The sequence below is a fragment of the Erinaceus europaeus genome, chromosome 10 (genome assembly GCF_950295315.1).
Source record: "Erinaceus europaeus chromosome 10, mEriEur2.1, whole genome shotgun sequence".
NCBI classification, from domain to species: Eukaryota; Metazoa; Chordata; class Mammalia; order Eulipotyphla; family Erinaceidae; genus Erinaceus; species Erinaceus europaeus.
Genome location: NC_080171.1, coordinates 119,289,063 through 119,307,473, shown reverse-complemented (window position 1 = coordinate 119,307,473; position 18,411 = coordinate 119,289,063). Strand labels below are relative to the sequence as shown.

At 43.5% G+C, this 18,411-nt stretch overlaps 1 protein-coding gene across 8 annotated transcripts in view; it reads left to right on the top strand.

The window, feature by feature from the left end:
• The window catches only part of PTPRM (protein tyrosine phosphatase receptor type M), a 770,521-nt gene that overhangs the window by 733,920 nt on the left and 18,190 nt on the right, over positions 1–18,411 (top strand). For all 8 annotated transcript variants that reach the window (XM_007517155.3, XM_060200700.1, XM_060200698.1 and 5 more), the window contains 7 exons: positions 2,165–2,319; positions 2,937–3,072; positions 6,185–6,334; positions 7,625–7,798; positions 8,798–8,929; positions 14,095–14,220; positions 17,331–17,494. In XM_007517155.3, coding sequence (XP_007517217.1) covers positions 2,165–2,319; positions 2,937–3,072; positions 6,185–6,334; positions 7,625–7,798; positions 8,798–8,929; positions 14,095–14,220; positions 17,331–17,494 — 1,037 coding nt within the window. The remainder of the gene's footprint in view (positions 1–2,164; positions 2,320–2,936; positions 3,073–6,184; positions 6,335–7,624; positions 7,799–8,797; positions 8,930–14,094; positions 14,221–17,330; positions 17,495–18,411) is intronic.

The following is an 18,411-nucleotide window of genomic DNA, read 5'->3' as shown; positions in this document are numbered from 1 at the left end:
TGTTTTGTTTTGTTTTGTTGCATCTCAGGAGGTGACATTATCCTTGTTCAGAAAATGAGAGGTCAACCAGGGGCCCATTCTCATGATGAATGGAGTTTGGGACGTTGGAACGTTAGAGCTGAAATCTGCCAAAGCTAAAAAGGGAACATTTTCAAGTAATACATGGGAAAAATAAATGTCATTTTTGGAGTATGTGAATATTTCATGGGTGCTGAGCATCAAAATGGGGAGTCCACAATCCCAACCACAGAACAAAAAGTCATGGAATCTCTCTTCAGAAGGGATTTGTGGGGACTGGTCATACATACCATCAGGTGGTTTCAGTGATAAGAAACACAGGTTTCTACCCACCCAGAATGTTAACCTGGGCTCAGAAGCACATTTAGATGACAATGATGATGCTTTTGTTTCTTTTTCTTTTCTTTTCTTTTCTTCTTCTTCTGGGGTTTTGCACATATACAATGTCACCACTCCCAGGTCAGCTTTCTCAGGAGAGATAAAGAGAGAGAGACAGAGGCAGAAAGTCCACAGCACTTCCCTCCAGTGCTGCGACACTCCCATGTGGTGCTGGGACTCCAACCAACCGGATTGCAAGGCATTTGTCCAACCCAAATATGCCCCCATGTTGAGTTTCATTGGGTTTTCTTTAAGAATATTTCTTACTGAAAGAGGAGAGAGCTGGAATGATAGTTTCCCTCTGGCATATGTGATGCCTGGGATTGGACTCAAGACTTCATGCTTAAAAAGTCCCAGTGCTCCAGTCTCTGAGCCACCTTCTGAACAACTGGTTTTTATTTGAATTTCTGACAGCTTAATTCCTAAATGCTGAGATTCCATTAAAAATAGCCTAATTTTTAAATAAATAGAAAACCTCAGTACTCGTGGGTTATTAAGCTCAGAGTTAGTAGCAAATTGATAGCAGGCAGACTTCATCTTAAAGATATCATTGTTGGCCTCTTCTCATCTTTCAAAGCACATAATAATTCTAAATTTCTTCTTTGCTTACTAAGTGTGTGTGAACAATGACTGTGATGGTGAAAGTGGTAGGTTGGTAGGTATTTAATGTTAGGATAAAATTAAACCAGGCCCAAAGCCTATCATAGACTAGAGGTCATCAAATGAGATAGGGAAAATGATAAACTTTCATCCCAAATGTAATTCTAGCTTTAATTCTGGAAGTAATTTTGTTTTCAAAATAGAATTTTACTGTAAACACAGTGTTAATACTGGCTCATAGAAAAGGAAGATGAGTCTAAATCAACTTAATGATTCTTAAAACAATAAATGTTTAGAAGTCGGAGTTCCTTTCCTTCAATTCAGTGACAAGCAGCACTCCCTTTTCAGGGACTAGTCTGACATAGAATTGCAGCCACGTTTGATTTCCGTCCACACATCTTACTTGCTTACATGTGTGTGTCCTTCACACTGGCTGTGGCAGCCCCTTGAAGACAGGAGCCAGTCTTCAGAGCTCTGTGACCCAGGCAGAATGACATCATGCCTCCAGTCATTGCTGGATTGAGTATTTACTCCTTTCCCCACCCCCACCTCCCAAAGAAGGGAAGCTCATGAATTTGGGTTGCAAATGAAAATAACCTTTCAGACCTGCCTGCTGGAAAGTAGCGTCCCTTGTTGTCACAGTGACATCTCTACTTCCCTGGTGCATTCACTGCTAGAGCACCAGGAGCAGGGGCACGGGACTACGAAAGGGCCAGAGCACAGCTCCACTCCTGCACAGCTCAGAGACGGATCCCTTAACGCTTCTAAGTTCCTCTTCTCTCCCTCTTTCTCTAAATCTCACACTTCACTTCTCAAGGAGCTAGGTGACGCATAAACTGTTACCAGTGTACTTTTTAGAAAAGACTCTCCAGGAATCTGATAGATCTGATTTGCTAGAATTGTACCTGCCCGTAGACATTTTCCCCCAAACACCACCTCCTCCCTCTCTTCTCTACAAATATCTTCGCACCTGTGATAAGACTTACATTCAAGGTGTGTATTGAGTCTTAGAATGATTTAACTTCTTACCACCGCATTTTAGTTTTCTAGACCTGGGCTTAATAAATGTCTTTTTTTTTTTGGGGGGGGGAGGTACTTGGTGTTCTGCGTGCATATCATATAAGTTGCTTTATCCTCTTCCTATGCCATACGAATCAATGAATGACAGAGAGGCGTCCATGAAATCCGAGAAATCAGACAGTTTCACTTCACCGGCTGGCCGGATCACGGGGTCCCCTACCACGCCACGGGGCTGTTGGGTTTCGTCCGGCAGGTCAAATCCAAGAGCCCACCCAACGCAGGCCCACTGGTGGTGCACTGCAGGTAAGCAGGATGCTCGCAGGCTCTGATAGGAAGAACAGTGGGTAATGGGTTCCAGGTCTCCATTTGAGGTGCTCAGATGGCTAAAATGTCTTGGAACCCAACAGAACCCAATAATAGCTACACGAATCTTGAAAGCAGTGATTTCCACAGAATTTTACACTTTGAAGTGGCTTATGCCTTGTGAATTTCAGCATAGTTTGAATTTAATTGAGAAAAGAAAGAAGGGAGGGAGGGAGGGTGGAGGAAAGGAAAGGAAAGGAAAGGAAAGAAAAGAAAAGAAAAGAAAAGAAAAGAAAAGAAAAGGAAGGAAAGAAAGAGGGGACCAGGTGGTGGAGCGCCTGGTTATAGGGGTGGTGCATATTACAATGCACATGGACCCGGATTCAAGTCCCTGGTCCCCACCTGCAGGGAAAAAGCTTCACGAGTGGTGAAGCAGGGCTGCGGGTGTCTCTCTACATCTCTCCCTCTCTATCTCCCCCTCCTCTCTCAATTTCTCTCTGTCTCTATCCAATAATAAATCGATTAAATTTGAAAAACAGGTCAATGCACTTTTAAAAGAAAAAAAAAGGATGGTGCCAGGGTCCTTTTTTTACTGACAAACTTCCTTTTTAATTCAGTGCTGGTGCGGGGAGGACCGGCTGCTTCATCGTCATCGACATCATGTTGGACATGGCGGAAAGGGAAGGGGTGGTGGACATCTATAACTGTGTCCGGGAACTGCGCTCGCGGAGAGTGAACATGGTGCAGACGGAGGTACGGACCCTCTTCCGTCCCTGGCTTGCTCCCCAAGGCCTCTCCTACAAACGCATTTCCCAAGGCCAAGTGGCAAAGAAATTCTGCAATTCTGTCTTCCAAACAAACTCCCTAGAATAAAAAGTGATATACTTGGCCGTCCCTCTCCTTCCCTTTCTCCCCACTTCCTTTTGTTTTCTCTCTTCATAAACAAAAAGTCAGGAGTCTCCTAGGTAACAGAATCTGCAGCCAGGAACCTATTTTTTGCCCGTGTTTCTGTGTCAAAGGGCCTGGTAGAATCTCTACTTTAAGCATGCAGAGTTTCAATACTATTTTTTTTATTCTATCTTTTAAGCTAGCTGGCCCACTCTCGAGACCAGCAAAGCATTTTCCAGGTGGCTCAGGATAATCTCTGTACATTTTGTTATTTTCCTCCTGCCTATAAAATTTCTGCTCAGTGACCTGACATCATGGGAATCTGTCGATTTTGTAAAAGCACTCTGTACTTACCTGTACTTCTACAAATTGGAATTCAAAAAGCAACGATTTAACTATTTCAAAAAAAGCATTACGTCTTTCTAAGAAATGCATATTTTTACTGAAAATATTTCTCTGAAGCAAATTTTATGCCCATCACCTGGATAATGATTAGTGAAGAAATATTAAGAATAAATTCCATCTATGTTGATCTAACATTAAAGTTCACCCATATCACTAGGAAAATCTTAATTCCATCCTTTTAGCCAACGTAAAGGAAAATATCAGATAAAAAAATTTTTTTAAAAGGGGTTGGACAGAGAAGAATATGGTACGATCTCACTTATAGACAGAAATTGAAAAATAAGAACAGAAGGGAAAACACTAAGCAGAACTTAGACTGGAGTTGGTGTCGTGCATCAAAGTAAATGGTTGACTGTAAACCATTAACCCCCCCAATAAAGAAATTAAAAGAAAGGGCCGGGTGGTGGCACACCTGGTTGAGTGCACATGTTACAGTGCACAAGGTCTTGAGTTCAAGCCCCCAGTCCCCACCTGCAGGGGGAAAGCTTCACAAGTGGTGAAGCAGGGCTGCAGATGTCTCTCTCCCTCTCTTGCTTTCTCTCTCTCTCCCTCTCTTTCTCCCACTATCTGCCCCTTCCCTTTCAGTTTCTGGCTGTGTCTACCCAACAAATAAATAAAGACAAGAAGAAGACTATGCAAGACTATAAATGCTACCCTAGTGATATTTTTCTCTCTTGAATCATTTTAATGATAATATGGTATTTAAAGTATTTTATTTATTTTATTTTTTTGAGAGAGATGCAGAGAGAGAAAGACACACAGAAACACCAGTGCACTGCTCAGCTCTGGCTCATGGTGGTGTGGGGGATTGAACCTGGGACTTCGGAGCCTTGGGCATGACAGTCTCTTTGCATAACCACTATGCTATCTACCCCTGCCCTGGTAATATGGTATTTAATATACTCTACAATCAGTCAAATTTTACCATATCCACTTTCTCACTTACTCCTCATTTTTCAAATATAGTTGACATGGGAGCAAGCAATTTTGGTAACTGTGAGTTCACATTATTTATAGACATCTAAAGTAAAAAATATTTGGACCTGTTGGCATGTTATGTAATTAAAAATCAATAATAAACTGATAAAACTTGACTAATTGTAGGGACTGTCAGTCCAAATCAGAGGTAAGGAACCCATTTCTAAACTGTGAGTTCACCATACATACTTACAAGTGAGCTTTTTTGTTAAATGCTTATTTATTTATTTATTTATTTATTGGATAGAGACAGAAATCAAGAGGAAAAAGAGAAAGTGGGAGAGAAGGAGAGAGTCACAACACCGCTTCATGTCTTATGAAGTTTTCCCCCTGCTGGTGGGGACAGGGGATTTGAACCCAGGTCCTTGAGTATTATAACATGTGCACTTAACCAGTTGTGCCACAGCCAGTCCCCATAATAAAGACTGTTTTCTATAAACATTTCTGTAACAATTACATTAATTGATGCTTCAAAATTAGTAATTTTAAGAGCGCCTCACAGTTTATTTTCATAGTAATGTCAACTTTCCCTAAACCCTTTTCACCACTAGTTCGGCAAGCAGACTGTCTTTTCATTACAGATAGATAAAATTCTGATGAGCCAACAAGGCAGCTCACCTGGGCAGGTGCCTCCTTTGTCTTGCTTTGTCGTGCACAAGACCTAGGTTCAAACTCAGACCACACAGGACTAGGGCAAGCTTCCCTGCTATAGTTTCTTTCCCTCTCTCCCTGTTTCTGTTTCTTTCTGTCTGTCTGAAAAAGTCAACCCAGAAGGGAGTCAGGTGGTAGTGCAGCGGGTTAGGCACACATGGCACTAAGCACAAGGACCGGCATAAGGATCCCGGTTCGAACCCCCAGCTCCCCACCTGCAGGGGAGTCGCTTCACAGGCAGTGAAGCAGGTCTGCAGGTGTCTGTCTTTCTCTCCCCCTCTCTGTCTTCCCCTCCTCTCTCCGTTTCTCTCTGTCTTAGCCAACAATGAGAACAATAATAACTACAGCAATAAAACAACAAGGGCAACCAAAGGGAATGAATAAATAAATAAATTTTTTTTTTTAAATGTCAACCCAGAGCAGTGACACTCTAGCAACAAGAAATCTGCTCATTTCCTCATCTGAAAAGTTGAGTTCTGTCTACGGCCATACCACCCTGAACACGCCCGATCTTGTCTGATCTCGGAAAAGTTGAGTTCCAAACTTAGGGAATCACAACTATTTCACAATAGCAGAAAGATTTCCTCCACGTTTATTCTCCTGTTACTTGCCATACTCTGGTATTGAGCAGCATTTACTTGGCTCTGATCAAATCATTTGACCACTTCTGTGTTGACTCTTCTTTCTCCCTAATACTTTAATCCAATTAGCACCTGGCCGATCTCTAGTGAGCCAGTGACAGTGTGGTAATAGGATGGCTGGTAGTGGTGAACCCTCTCTCCTGGCCATTGTGCCTTTACACCTGGAGTTTTTCTGCCTAGCATGTGTGTTGACTGTGATAGATAGATGTTCCCACTATCTTGACCATGTTCAATGACCTTCCCCGTTTCTCTTGGGCCACCTTACTCGCCCTATGATTAATCCGTCCCATCTGCTCTGCCAGGAGCAGTATGTGTTTATCCATGATGCCATCCTGGAAGCCTGTCTCTGTGGAGACACCTCTGTGCCTGCTTCGCAAGTTAGGTCCCTGTATTACGACATGAACAAATTGGACCCCCAGACAAACTCGAGCCAGATTAAAGAAGAATTCCGGGTAAGGCGTGCTCTGAGGGAGGGGCGTGGTTGGGGGGGCAGCCTTGGTCCGTGACGTTGTTTCTGAACCCGTATCTCCACGTCAGCTGCAGAACACCTGTGTCAGCACAGATTATCTGAACACGGCTGGGCACTAGGAACACTTGGTGCTTGACAGATTCTTTGTCGGGAAGACTCTCCTATGGAACAGTTATCAAAAAGCATCCAGGGGGCCAAGCAGTGGAGCACACACGTGACCATGTGCAAGGTTCTGGGTTCAAGCCCCAGGTCCCCACTTATGGAAGGGGGAGGAAGCTTCATGAGCAGTGAAGCGGGGCTGCAGGTGTCTCTTTCTCCCTCTGTATTACCCCCCACCCCACCCCCGTTTCTCTCTGTCCTATCAAGTAAAAAGAAAAGCATAAAAGGGGGGCCAGGTGGTGCCTCACCTGGTTGAGCGCACATGTTACAATGCTCAAGGACCCAGGTTGGAGTCCCCGGTCCCCACTTGCAGGGGAAAAGCTTTGCAAGTGGTGAAGAGTGTTGCAGGCGTCTCTCTGTCTCTTTCCCTCTCTATCACCCCCTTTCCTCTCGATTTCTGGCTGTCTCTATCAAATAAATAAAGATAATTAATTTTTTTAAATCATTTTAAAAAAGAAAAGCAAAAATGAAAAAAAAAAAATGACCACCAGGAGTGGTGACTTTGTAATGCAGGCACCAATCCCCTGCAATAACCCTGATAACAGTTTTTTTTAAAAAGCATCCTGACCTCTACCCACTAGATGCCCTGAGGTTCAGCGCACCATGGCCTCCAACAGTGTGTACATACATTTCCAGTGTTTCCTTGGGGTCCAATAACCTGGTTAGTTTATCTTGATTATATCTTATTACTACACCCAGTAGTCTGACCAAGCCACTTCCTATTCCATGAAAGCAGTCCACCGTTGGCCCTGCACTGTCACATGGGTGCAGCCAAAACAAGCCAGGTGCATGCTGGTCCAGTAAGAACTCCCCACCTGTCTGATCTAGACGTGCTCGATCCCAGGCCGGGACTCTACCCAGCCTCTTATTCCCAAGTGCCAAATTGTCCAACGTAAGTCAGACGTGATGACACTTAACCCTACAAATCCATAGTGACTTCTATCTCAGGGACATGATTTATGAACAAAATCCCTAGGAGAGAAGACGTAACTGTTCCGTGAGGGTAAAAAGAGTGGGGGGGCGGGAAGCCTACCTTGGTCTTCTGAAGCCTGAGCATGAAACAGTGTGTTGACCAGCATGCTCTTGTCCATGTGTCTTCTCTTCTATCACATAGACTCTGAACATGGTGACGCCCACCCTACGTGTGGAAGACTGCAGCATCGCGCTTCTGCCCCGAAACCATGAGAAAAACCGGTGTATGGACATCCTGCCCCCGGACCGCTGTCTGCCCTTCCTCATCACCATCGATGGGGAGAGTAGTAACTACATCAATGCTGCCCTCATGGATGTAAGCCTTCTCGCAGGGAGCTTATCCTCAAGGGGGCGTGCCTAGAAAGATGGTCTTCTTTCTGCTGATCTGCCCTCCCTGTTTTAATGCAAATACTCTACTCAGTGATGTTTTTCAGATCCCACGTTATGTTTTTGTGTGTGTGTGTGTGTGTATGTGTGTGTGTGTGTGTGTGTGTGTGTGTGTGTGTGTGTGTGTGTGTCAGGGCCACGTTCTCGGTCTCCTGGGGACCACTGGTCTGGAAGTATTGACAAATGAAACATGGCCCAGTTACTCTCTGAGCTCTTAAATTTTTAACCTGCTGGCCAGAGAGCAAGAGACAGCTATTAAGTCACTAAGGCAGTGAAGTGGGATAATGTGGTTTGCAACATTATTTTAGTTCCTTTTCCTCCTCATTTAGATGGTAATTAACATGGGGGAAAAATTGCCTGTCAGTACAGATAGTACACAACTCATTACCTCCTGTCAGTCTACTTACTTCTAGCTGAATGAACGTTTGCTATTCAATTGATGGGAAAAGTGAATGGATATTTTCAGGGCTGATACGGAAATTTTAATTCCACTGTTGTGATATCAGTTAAAAGGTACTTAAACTTGTTTGAAGCTCTCTCTAGAGCTGTAAAAAGCATGTGTATCCTTTTATGGCAGGAATAAGTAACCACCACCACACATACAAATGACAAGTGAACAGAGTTCAGGAGAAGCAGAACTAGTTTAATTACAGAAACTTTTCAAAGTAAAGTCGCATTTTTCCCATCAAAGTAATTATGTACGGAGATGATAATGTCTTTTTGCCAGAAATATTTAAGGGAAAAAGATTAGCGATACTTTTTTTTTTGAGTTTTCTTAGTATCAGAGTAAGAATATTTTGTCATAATTACTCAGGTAAGCTTGAAGTTTTGTTTCCCAGATTTCCGCAAGTACTATACACCTTAACTTCCTCACTTCATGATTTCCTGGATATATGTGGATCTTCTGTTTGTTTGTTTATCTTTTCAGAGCTATAAACAGCCTTCAGCTTTTATAGTCACACAGCATCCTTTGCCAAACACAGTCAAAGATTTCTGGAGACTGGTCCTGGATTACCACTGCACATCTGTAGTTATGCTCAACGATGTGGATCCCGCTCAGGTGAGACTTGGGAGATGTTGGCACATGAACATCCAGACTTCTGGCCCAGACAGGGTCAGAGCTGTGTTTGCTTTGCTTGCACGTGGCAAACTGCTAGCCCCAGTGCCAGCTCACAAACTAGAGTTGTCGATGCCCAAGTCAAAATCACAGGGCACTCAGGGATTCGGACCAGGGGTTGGTCTGAAACCAAAAAGGCAAGCCAAAATCACAAACAGTACAAGTGGCAGGGCAAGACAAGGTCAAAAACTGGGATGCTTTCAAAGGCTGGAGGGAGAAGTAACACAGAACTCAACAGGCTGGGGATGTCACAGAAAAGGAAGCCAAGTAAGCAATCGAGAGGGCCGTGAAGAGAGGGCATCTATGTCTGATGTGGACTGGTCCCTCCTGAAGCTCACCTCCAGGCAGCATAAGAGTCTCCTGGGTTGGGGGAAGAGAGGGGGACAGCGGAGACCAAGCAGCAATTTAAAGGGATGATGATTTTGTCAACAATTTGGTAAATATATTAAATAGAAATAAAACTGGGAGTTGAAAATAAGAGAAGCACAGAATGATGCATGGAGTTTTTGCATAGTTCGTTTAAACATAGAAAGAGAAAGAATAGGGGAGTCTAGCGGTGGCGCAGTGGGTTAAGCACATGTGGAGCAAAGCGCAAGGACCCGCGTAAGGATCCCGGTTCAAGCCCCCGGCCCCACCTGCAGGGGAGTCAGTTCACAGGTGGTGAAGCAGGTCTGCAGGTGTCTGTCTTTCTCTCCCCCTCTCTGTCTTCCCCTCCTCTCTCCATTTCTCTCTGTCCTTATCCAACAACAATGGCATCAATAATAACTACAACAATAAAAAACAGCAAGGGCAACAAAAGGGAATAAATAAATAAATAAATAAATAAATATTTTAAAAAGAGAAAGAATTCGATAGTGATGATTCAGTATTGGTCATGAGATAAGAAACATTTTCTCCAGGGACCTTGTTGAGAGAACATTAGCACAGTGACCCTGTGGGAGCAAGTCTCATTGCTTTAGAGTTTGGCTAGGCCAAGAGCATTATGGGGAATTTGACCTTCATATGAATGGAGGGGCATTGGGGTCTTGGTGCAAGGGGTAGGGAGAGTGTCTTTTGTAGACACCTATGAGGGAGAGATGAGAAATTATACCTACATGTCTACAGCTATACTGTCAACCATTACCCAGCCCCAATCAAGTGAAGGGGAAAATGAAAAAATAAAGTATGCTTAGAATATTAAAAAATAATATATTTGTTCTGGAACTGAGTTACTCTCCTATCTAGGAGAGATAAAAGGTTTTTTTTAATAGTCTAAATTACTGTATCAACCAAAATTGGGCAAGATTTTTCTTTCCTAAAATCTATTTTATTGCCATCATTCTCCCATAAATTCCATAGATACTCACTTCAGTCCTGTATTGTTGTTTTTATGCTTGAGCACTCCATTTTATTACTAAGTTTCTAACCTGAAAGCTAGTTAATGAAATAATAATGATAATCCTTATGTTCATACAGTCCATTTTGCATAAGAAGCTTACATTATCTTAGAAGTCTTTTCCATTGATCTTTCTACAGAATACTGCTGTTATCAAAAACAGACACCACAGTTCAGGGAGCTTCAGAAATACACCTTAAACCAAGACCAAAGATCCTGATTTTCTAACCTATCGTGCCATGGTCACCTGTCACTCATTCAGAACATCTGCATCATAGACAAACATAATGGGACTTGTCCCCTCTTGTGAATCATTCCTACCTAATAGTAATGTTTATATATCCTGGTTTACTCATTTTTGTTCATAACAGTGAGGAACACTATGTGTGTTCTCTTGATATGAACAACAGTGTTTTGAATTCAAAAACTACATTGTAAACCTGAACTGTTTGGACTTAAAAAAAAAAAAAAAAGGAAAAAAGCCAAGACTTGACTAGTAGATAAGTAGCAGGAGAGACAGAGATTCCATTTAGCAGACGACTGATTTTCAGCATGAGAGAAAGGAGACTTCGGGGATTCAGTCTTTCAGGGATATTAAACTGAACATGTGAACTTAAAGGCTTTGCAATTGTACCAGAATAGCACTCAACTCTTTTAAGTATTTATAGGTCTGGTTCACAGATGTGTTATGCACCATTTAAGCCATTTTCTACCCAGTTTACTTGGGCAGAGTGTAGACTGCAGTGTGCCAAGAGCCAAGTGCCAGCCTGGGTCGTTCATATTTCTCTGGTGTAAATGACAAGCTTTTTATCAGAGTTTGAGCAGAAAGAGCAGACAAAGTCAGGCTAGCATGGTCAGAAGAAGAAAAATTGGCAAAAACAGTTCAACTGTGCATATTAGGACATTTACCATAATCCCACTTTAATTACCATCCCGCCATAATGCCTGTTAATTTTAACAATAGGTCAACCTGTGTATCAAGAAGAAATGTGACATCAGCATATCACAGTCTGAGACAGCTTTATGACTGGCACCAGCAAGAGCTGGTTAAGAAATAAAACCATTATAGACGCACTGTTTTAAAGTATCTAATGATCATTTTGAGACTGTTTTAGACTTGACTCACATGGAATCGTCTCAGTATTCTTGATCAGAAAGTCCAAACCTTCACTTTATGATAGCAAGAGAGAAATTGTTAGTCCAGTTGACCCAATTCTCAGTGAAAACTACCTTCCAGTCTTGGATATAAATGAACCTTTGCAACCTGTGACCAGAGAGATTTTTAGATCCTCTGAAAAACCAAAGCCATCAAGAAAAAAAAAATTTTTTTAAAGGAAGAAAATTCCATCATAGATACTCCTTTTCTGGTACATCATTCAGATATGTTTTTCACCTGTTCTTGACCCACTAGAGTTGGTTATAAAATAATGAAGCGGTTCCCTCTTATAACACACTATCTGTCCCTCATGTAAATCAGCAAGACAAAAGTTAAACACCACTCCCAAAAATTTCACTAAGAACTAAATCCCAATAGAAGTTTAGCTTCGGGCTTCAAATGCCTACTAGGGTCTTAGGACTTTAGGAAAGGTTTTTTTTTTTTTTTTTTTTTTTTTTTAGGAGAAAAGATCCTGGAGGTTCTTCTTACCTGTCTCTAAGTTTAGTATTTTTATGGGGCAGAAACTAAATAAAATGCCCCCTTTGGTATGGGTCAGCCTGCCGATGCCCAAGTCCAGTGGAAAGCGAGGGGTAGATAGCATAATGGTCATGCAAAGAGACTGTCATTCCCAGTCCGGTGGAGAAGCAGTTACAGAAGCCAGAACTCCTACCTTCTGCATCCCCAAAACAACTGATTGATACTCCCAGCAGAGAAGTCATAGGAGGAAGAGAATAAGAATCAACTCCAGCTCTCCATCAGCACCTGGAGAGAGAGGGCAAAAAGAGAAGAGATATTTGGATGAAGTAATAGGGTCATGTGTGGCTGGGAGGGGAAGAGAGGACTGGACCTGGAAGAAAGAGGAGGCAGTTCTGTACAAATGTAGACAGACAGCTGTAGAGACGATGGTTAACCCATGTCTGCAGCCCTGGGAAAACCGCTGTGGCCTATAATGGAGAAATCTGGGGAACTCTGGTGGTGGGAACGGCATGGAATTGTATCCCTGTTGGCATGCAACTTTGTAAATTAATATTGAATCACTTATAAAAAAAGAAAAATGCCCCCTTTCATGAACCATCATGTCTAAGACCACTCCCCCAACACAGAGCAGTGTCACATTCATGCAAAAGCTCTCATGAGTTACTCAGTGCCATCAACACCTAAAGTTTGAGGCACTAGGAAAATGAGCTTCTAATTAAAGTCACTTCTAAACTACCCAGTAAAGCATTTACTCTTATTACCTCAGATTTTTAGGTCTGAGCTGGGAGAGTCTGAACCAGAGCATGAACATGCAACCCGACACTGTTCTCAGTATCTTGTTACAAAATAGTCCTAATTCCCCAAAGTGATTACAGATTACAATACAAGCCCAGACAGGAGAGAATGGAGGTTGGAGTTACCAGGCTTGTCTGCCAGCTGAAGGATCTTAGCTTTCATAATGGCAGCTCCTTGCATCATCCCAAGGGACTGATCAGAGTCCCTTTCAGCATGCAAAAGAAATCCGGCAAAGGGCTGAGTTGACCTACATCCACCTGACTCCCTCAGAAAGTTGAATTGCTCATGGCTTAAAGAGATGCTTTCTGTGGGGAGTCTTAAGAAACAAAGGAAAAGAAAATGCAGGTTAAAGTTAATGGACTGTGGTCCATAGCAGGAGCTCCAGGGACTTGGGTTGTGGGGGGAGGGGTGGGAGGGGAGCTGCGCTGGGCTAAGGAAGCAAAGGGGGGACGGACATCCATCCAGTTCCTTATGGTGAATGAGGATGATGGTTTGGTGGAGAAGGAGGTATGCTAACTCCTATCATGAGGAGCTGTGGTGCCATGCCCCTGTGACAGCACTTCTATAAATCACTCAGTAAAGTGATCAAAAATAAAATAAAATAAGCAGCTCAGGAAGTGGTAAAGCAGTAGACTGTCAAGGATGAGGCCCACCATCCCGCCATCCCATGTGTTGGGTTTCCAAGCACAGGATCCCAAGTTTGAGCTTCAGCATCACATGGATTGCAGTGATACCTGGCTTGTCCTTCCTCTCTCCCTCTCCCTCTCCCTCTCTCTCTCATATAACAATTTAAAATCATATACATACTAGAAGGAATTAAGCAAATAGCCAGCAGCAACAAAGTCCTGAAGTCTCCTTGCTGTAAAGAAAGAAGAAAAGAAAGGAATGGAGTGTGCTGATAAAGTGTTAAGAATTACTGAAGCTCAGTCTGGAGCAGAAGGGTCAATGCCAGGTCTCACTTACAGGTTGAATCTAAGAAACAAAAGAGGAAAAGTCAACACAGGGTGAAGCTTAGACTATCCATAGTCCATTGCAGCAATGTCGGGAATATGAGGGAGCGGGGGGGGGGGGGGGGGCTGAGAGGACACTGGGGACACCATGCACAGTGGAGGAGGAAGGCCTGAGTTGGTGGTGGGGTCGGTGTGTTGACACCCATCACTGAAAGATGAGAGACTGTACCCACCATGTGACAATGACTTAGCTTGTCAATCATTATTTCCCCAAGAAAATGTTTTTTTAAATAATTACTGAAGGACTAAATGTATTTGCATAACTGAACTGTGTGTTTCTGTGTTTTGAATTCAGTTGTGTCCTCAGTACTGGCCAGAGAACGGAGTACACAGACATGGCCCCATCCAGGTGGAGTTTGTTTCTGCTGATTTAGAAGAGGATATCATCAGCAGGATATTCCGCATCTACAATGCAGCCAGGGTAAGAACCAGGGCCGACATTGCTTATGTTGTGTTTTCCTTTATTTTCCCATTTGTTGCATATGTATTTAGAGAGCCACACTGTGTCACTAATCCAGGAGTCTAGAATCCATCTACAAGCAAAGCATGGTCCCCTGAACCTGGGGAACGTGCCTTCCAGTGGCAGAAGATGAACAGCAGATAATAGAAAATCGCAAATATACTAGGAGGAAAAGAAGTGGGGTGTTTTCACTAAGGTATCACAGAAGGGAGGCAGGTGTCTGCCTTAAATAGATGTGCTGTGTGAGCAAAGACCTGGCTGAGCTAAGGGAGAGATCATGAGGCTCTCTGTGAAGACAGCTTTCAGATGGAAGTAATAGGCACTGCAAGGGCCATGCAGGGAGAGAGGCCTGGGCAGTGGTGCACCTAAAAGCACATGGTACTAGGCACAGTGGACTTGTGCAGGGATCCAGGTTTGAGCCCCAGCTCCCCACCTGCAATGGGAACACTTCACAAGCAGTAAAGCGAGTCTGCAGGTATCTCTATCTATCTATCTATCTATCTATCTTCCTGTCCTCTCTCAATTTCTTTCTGTCCTATCCAATAAAATGGAGAAAAAATATCAGCCAGGAGCCATGGATTTGTAGTGCCAGCACCAAGCCCCAGTGATAACCCTGGAGATAAAATAATAATAATAATAATAATAATAATAATAATAATAATAATAATAATAATAAACAAAGGCCATAATGTTTTTGTTCGTCTGTGAGTCCAGGAGCAGTGAAGAATCTAACGTGACTGGAATAAACAGAGATGTTAGTACCTGAAAGCTCACAGAGAATCAAAGCGGCCAAGGGCTGAGGGTGGAGTTAAGGATAGGGGAAACTAAATTGTGTAGAGAACCAGGAATATGGATCAGTGGTAAGATTTGAGTACAGAGATTGTGTAGGGCCTTGAATACCACTGCTAAGATTTGGGATTTTCCTCTGAAAACAAAAAGAAAAAAAAACAAGGAGTCATGATAGGATTCTGAGGAGAAGAATCACTTCGTATAATTTACCTTTGGAAAGGATCACCCAAGCTTCTATGTCTGAGAATAGTCTCTAAGGAGAGACTTTAAGAAGCTATTACTGTAATTCAAGTGAAGAAATGACAATGTCAGGATAAGTCTGGTAGCGTTCTCTGGAGGAAGAGCGAGGTAGAGATTCTGACACATTCTAACAGCAGAGCCAGTAGAAGTGGCTGAGATGTTGGACCCCCAACATCTCACTATTCCAGTCCAGTGTGAGGCTGGGCAGTGGCAAACACATTCCTATGTGCAAAGACTTGGGCTTCAAAAGTGGTGGAGCAAGGCTACACTTTCTTCTCTCTCTCTTTCTACCTCTCTGTTGCTCTCTGTCTCTGTCTGGAGGAAGGAAGAGAGGGAGGAACGAAGGGAGGAAGGGATCAGGGAAATGGTCACTGGAGGGGACCAGCTGGTGGCACACCTGGTTGAGTACACATGTAACAAGGCACAAGGACCTGGGTTTAAATCCCTGGTCCTCACCTGCAGGGAAAAAGCTTCACAAGTGGTCAAGTAATGCGGCAGGTGTCTCTCTGGCTCTCTCCCTCTCTGTCTCCATCCTCTCAATTTCTGGCTGTCTCTATCCAACAAATAAATAAAGATAATTAAAAAAAAATAAAAGGAAAATGGCCACTGATAATATTGGAATTGTCATACAGGCACTGAGCCCCCGTGATAACAGTTGTGGCAAATAAATAAATAAATAAAAGATGGAATTGACACTAGCCAAATTAGGAGAACCCATCAGTGTAACAGAACTATTTGGAGCTGGAGATTGTGCATAAAAAGATATTCAGGAATTCAGTGTGAAATGTATCAGAGGTGAAATCATCGCCGTACATGCAAGTGGAAATAGGCCTTTCCATCTGTGACGTTCAGGAGAGGGGTCTGAAGCTAGATAGAAATTGATGACTCACTGTGATATCTGAACTGTGAGGCAGAATGAAATCACCAAGTGAGAGACAAAGAAAAGGACCCAAAGACTAAGTCTGGGGGATCCCATCAACTAGAGACCTGAAGAAAGGGAGGCCAGGACAGAGAGGGAAGGTGGACACAGGTGAAGGATCAGCTCAGTGGAGGAGATGTGTCCGCAAGAATGTTCCTGTGTCAGATGCGGCTGAAGGCCAGGGGAGATTTAGTCTAGTGAGTTAGCCATGGTCAGCCTGAAACCATGACTGCTTTCCTCACACTTCATCTTTTTTTTTTTAATATTTATTTTATTTATTTATTCCCTTTTGTTGCCCTTGTTGTTTTATTGTTGTAGTTATTGTTGTTGTTATTGATGTCATCGTTGTTGGATAGGACAGAGAGACATGGAGAGAGGAGGGGAAGACAGAGACGGGGAGAGAAAGACAGACACCTGCAGACCTGCTTCACCACCTGTGAAGCGAGTCTCCTACAGGTGGGGAGCCGGGGGCTGGAACTGGCATCCTTACGCCGGTCCATCATCGCTTTGCGCCACCTGCGCTTAACCCGCTGCGCCACTGCCCAGCTCCCTCTCACACTTAATCTTAAAGCCTGCAATTCCAGGTATTTGTGACTTAAAGATTAATTAGCCATTGATTGATATCTTAGCAAAAGTCACACCAATAGGCAAAACTGTATGATACTCACAAGAAGCACAGCAATCTCTATCACCCAGAGCTCACGCAAACCTCTCTAAATTGTAATTCAATCTTGCATTTGTCTGTAATTTGTGAGTAAAACTATCTGACCACTGACTGCACGGCATGGTCAGCGCTTATGGGGTGTGTCATTTCCCACTTAGCTTCTGCGAGATGATGTGCATTCTGCTTCATTTTTATTAGCCTGGTCTGTCATTTGAAACACCTGCTTGAGATATATATATATATATATACACACACACATATATATAACAGCTCAACATTAAAAATCATGAGTCTTCACCAGTAGAGGCTTCCTTCATTACTCATACGCAGGCCTCTCCTCTAATATTGTCCCGCTTTGATGAGAAGACTGAAGAGGCGGAATCTGCCCACCGGAGTTCAATCCAGTAGATAATGCCTGGTTTCCTTTCATTCCTTGCTTTGCTGCCTGCCTGTCTGCAGCCCCAAGATGGATATCGGATGGTGCAGCAGTTCCAGTTCCTGGGCTGGCCGATGTACCGGGACACCCCAGTGTCCAAGCGCTCCTTCTTGAAGCTCATTCGCCAAGTGGACAAATGGCAGGAAGAATACAACGGTGGTGAAGGCCGCACCGTCGTGCACTGCTTGTAAGTGCCCCGCTGGAATGCTGGTCTCCCCTGGGCATGCACGGTACCCTTGTGTCACTCTCCATGGAGAAGAATGCTCTGGTTGACAGCAGGTGATGGATGGTCATTGAGAGTCTGGTTTGCCTTGCAGAAAATGAGATATGCACATCTTTGCATTTGAGACAGGGATTGCTGCTTTGTATGGTTTTAATTATATATTTTTTGTTATTATTGTTGTCGTTGTTGGATAGGACAAAGAGAAATGGAGAGAGGAGGAGAGGACAGAGAGGGGGAGAGAAAGACAGACACCTGCAGACCTGCTTCACCGTCTGTGAAGCGACTCCCCTGCAGGTGGGGAGCCGGGGGCTTGAACTGGGATCCTTATGCTGGTCCTTGCACTATGTGCCATGGGCGCTTAACCCACTGCGCTACCACCCGACTCCCTGCTGCTTTGTATGAAACCCCCAACTCACTCATGTTGTTAAAATTTCGGAGGCTCTTGCCGGGCTGGCTTGCTTCAGCAACACACTCTCTCCCAAGAAAAACACCTGGCTGAATTTACTAAGCCTCTACCAGCTCTAGAGAATCCATTGTCAAGTTGGGAGTGGGGGCAACTTTCTGAGCTGGCTGATGTGCTGTGGGTTCCATCCAGTGTCTAAGTGTTCGCTTTACAGGTATCAGCAGATGCTACAAATCGCCTCCCCGCCACACACACCTTTACAAAGGTAGTGCTAGCACACTTGCAGATGATCCTATTGGAAATTAGTTCAGCAGGTCCAAAGGTGTGCTTATCTTGTTCCGGTGTTTGTTTCCCTTTTCCTAAGAGGTTTTTACACTTGGCCTTGGAATGTTTCTATTAGGAGAACCATATTGGGGCCAGCATCTCCAAAGTATGGTGTCCAGGCCTATACTTTTAACAGGTTCTGAGAAACAAAACT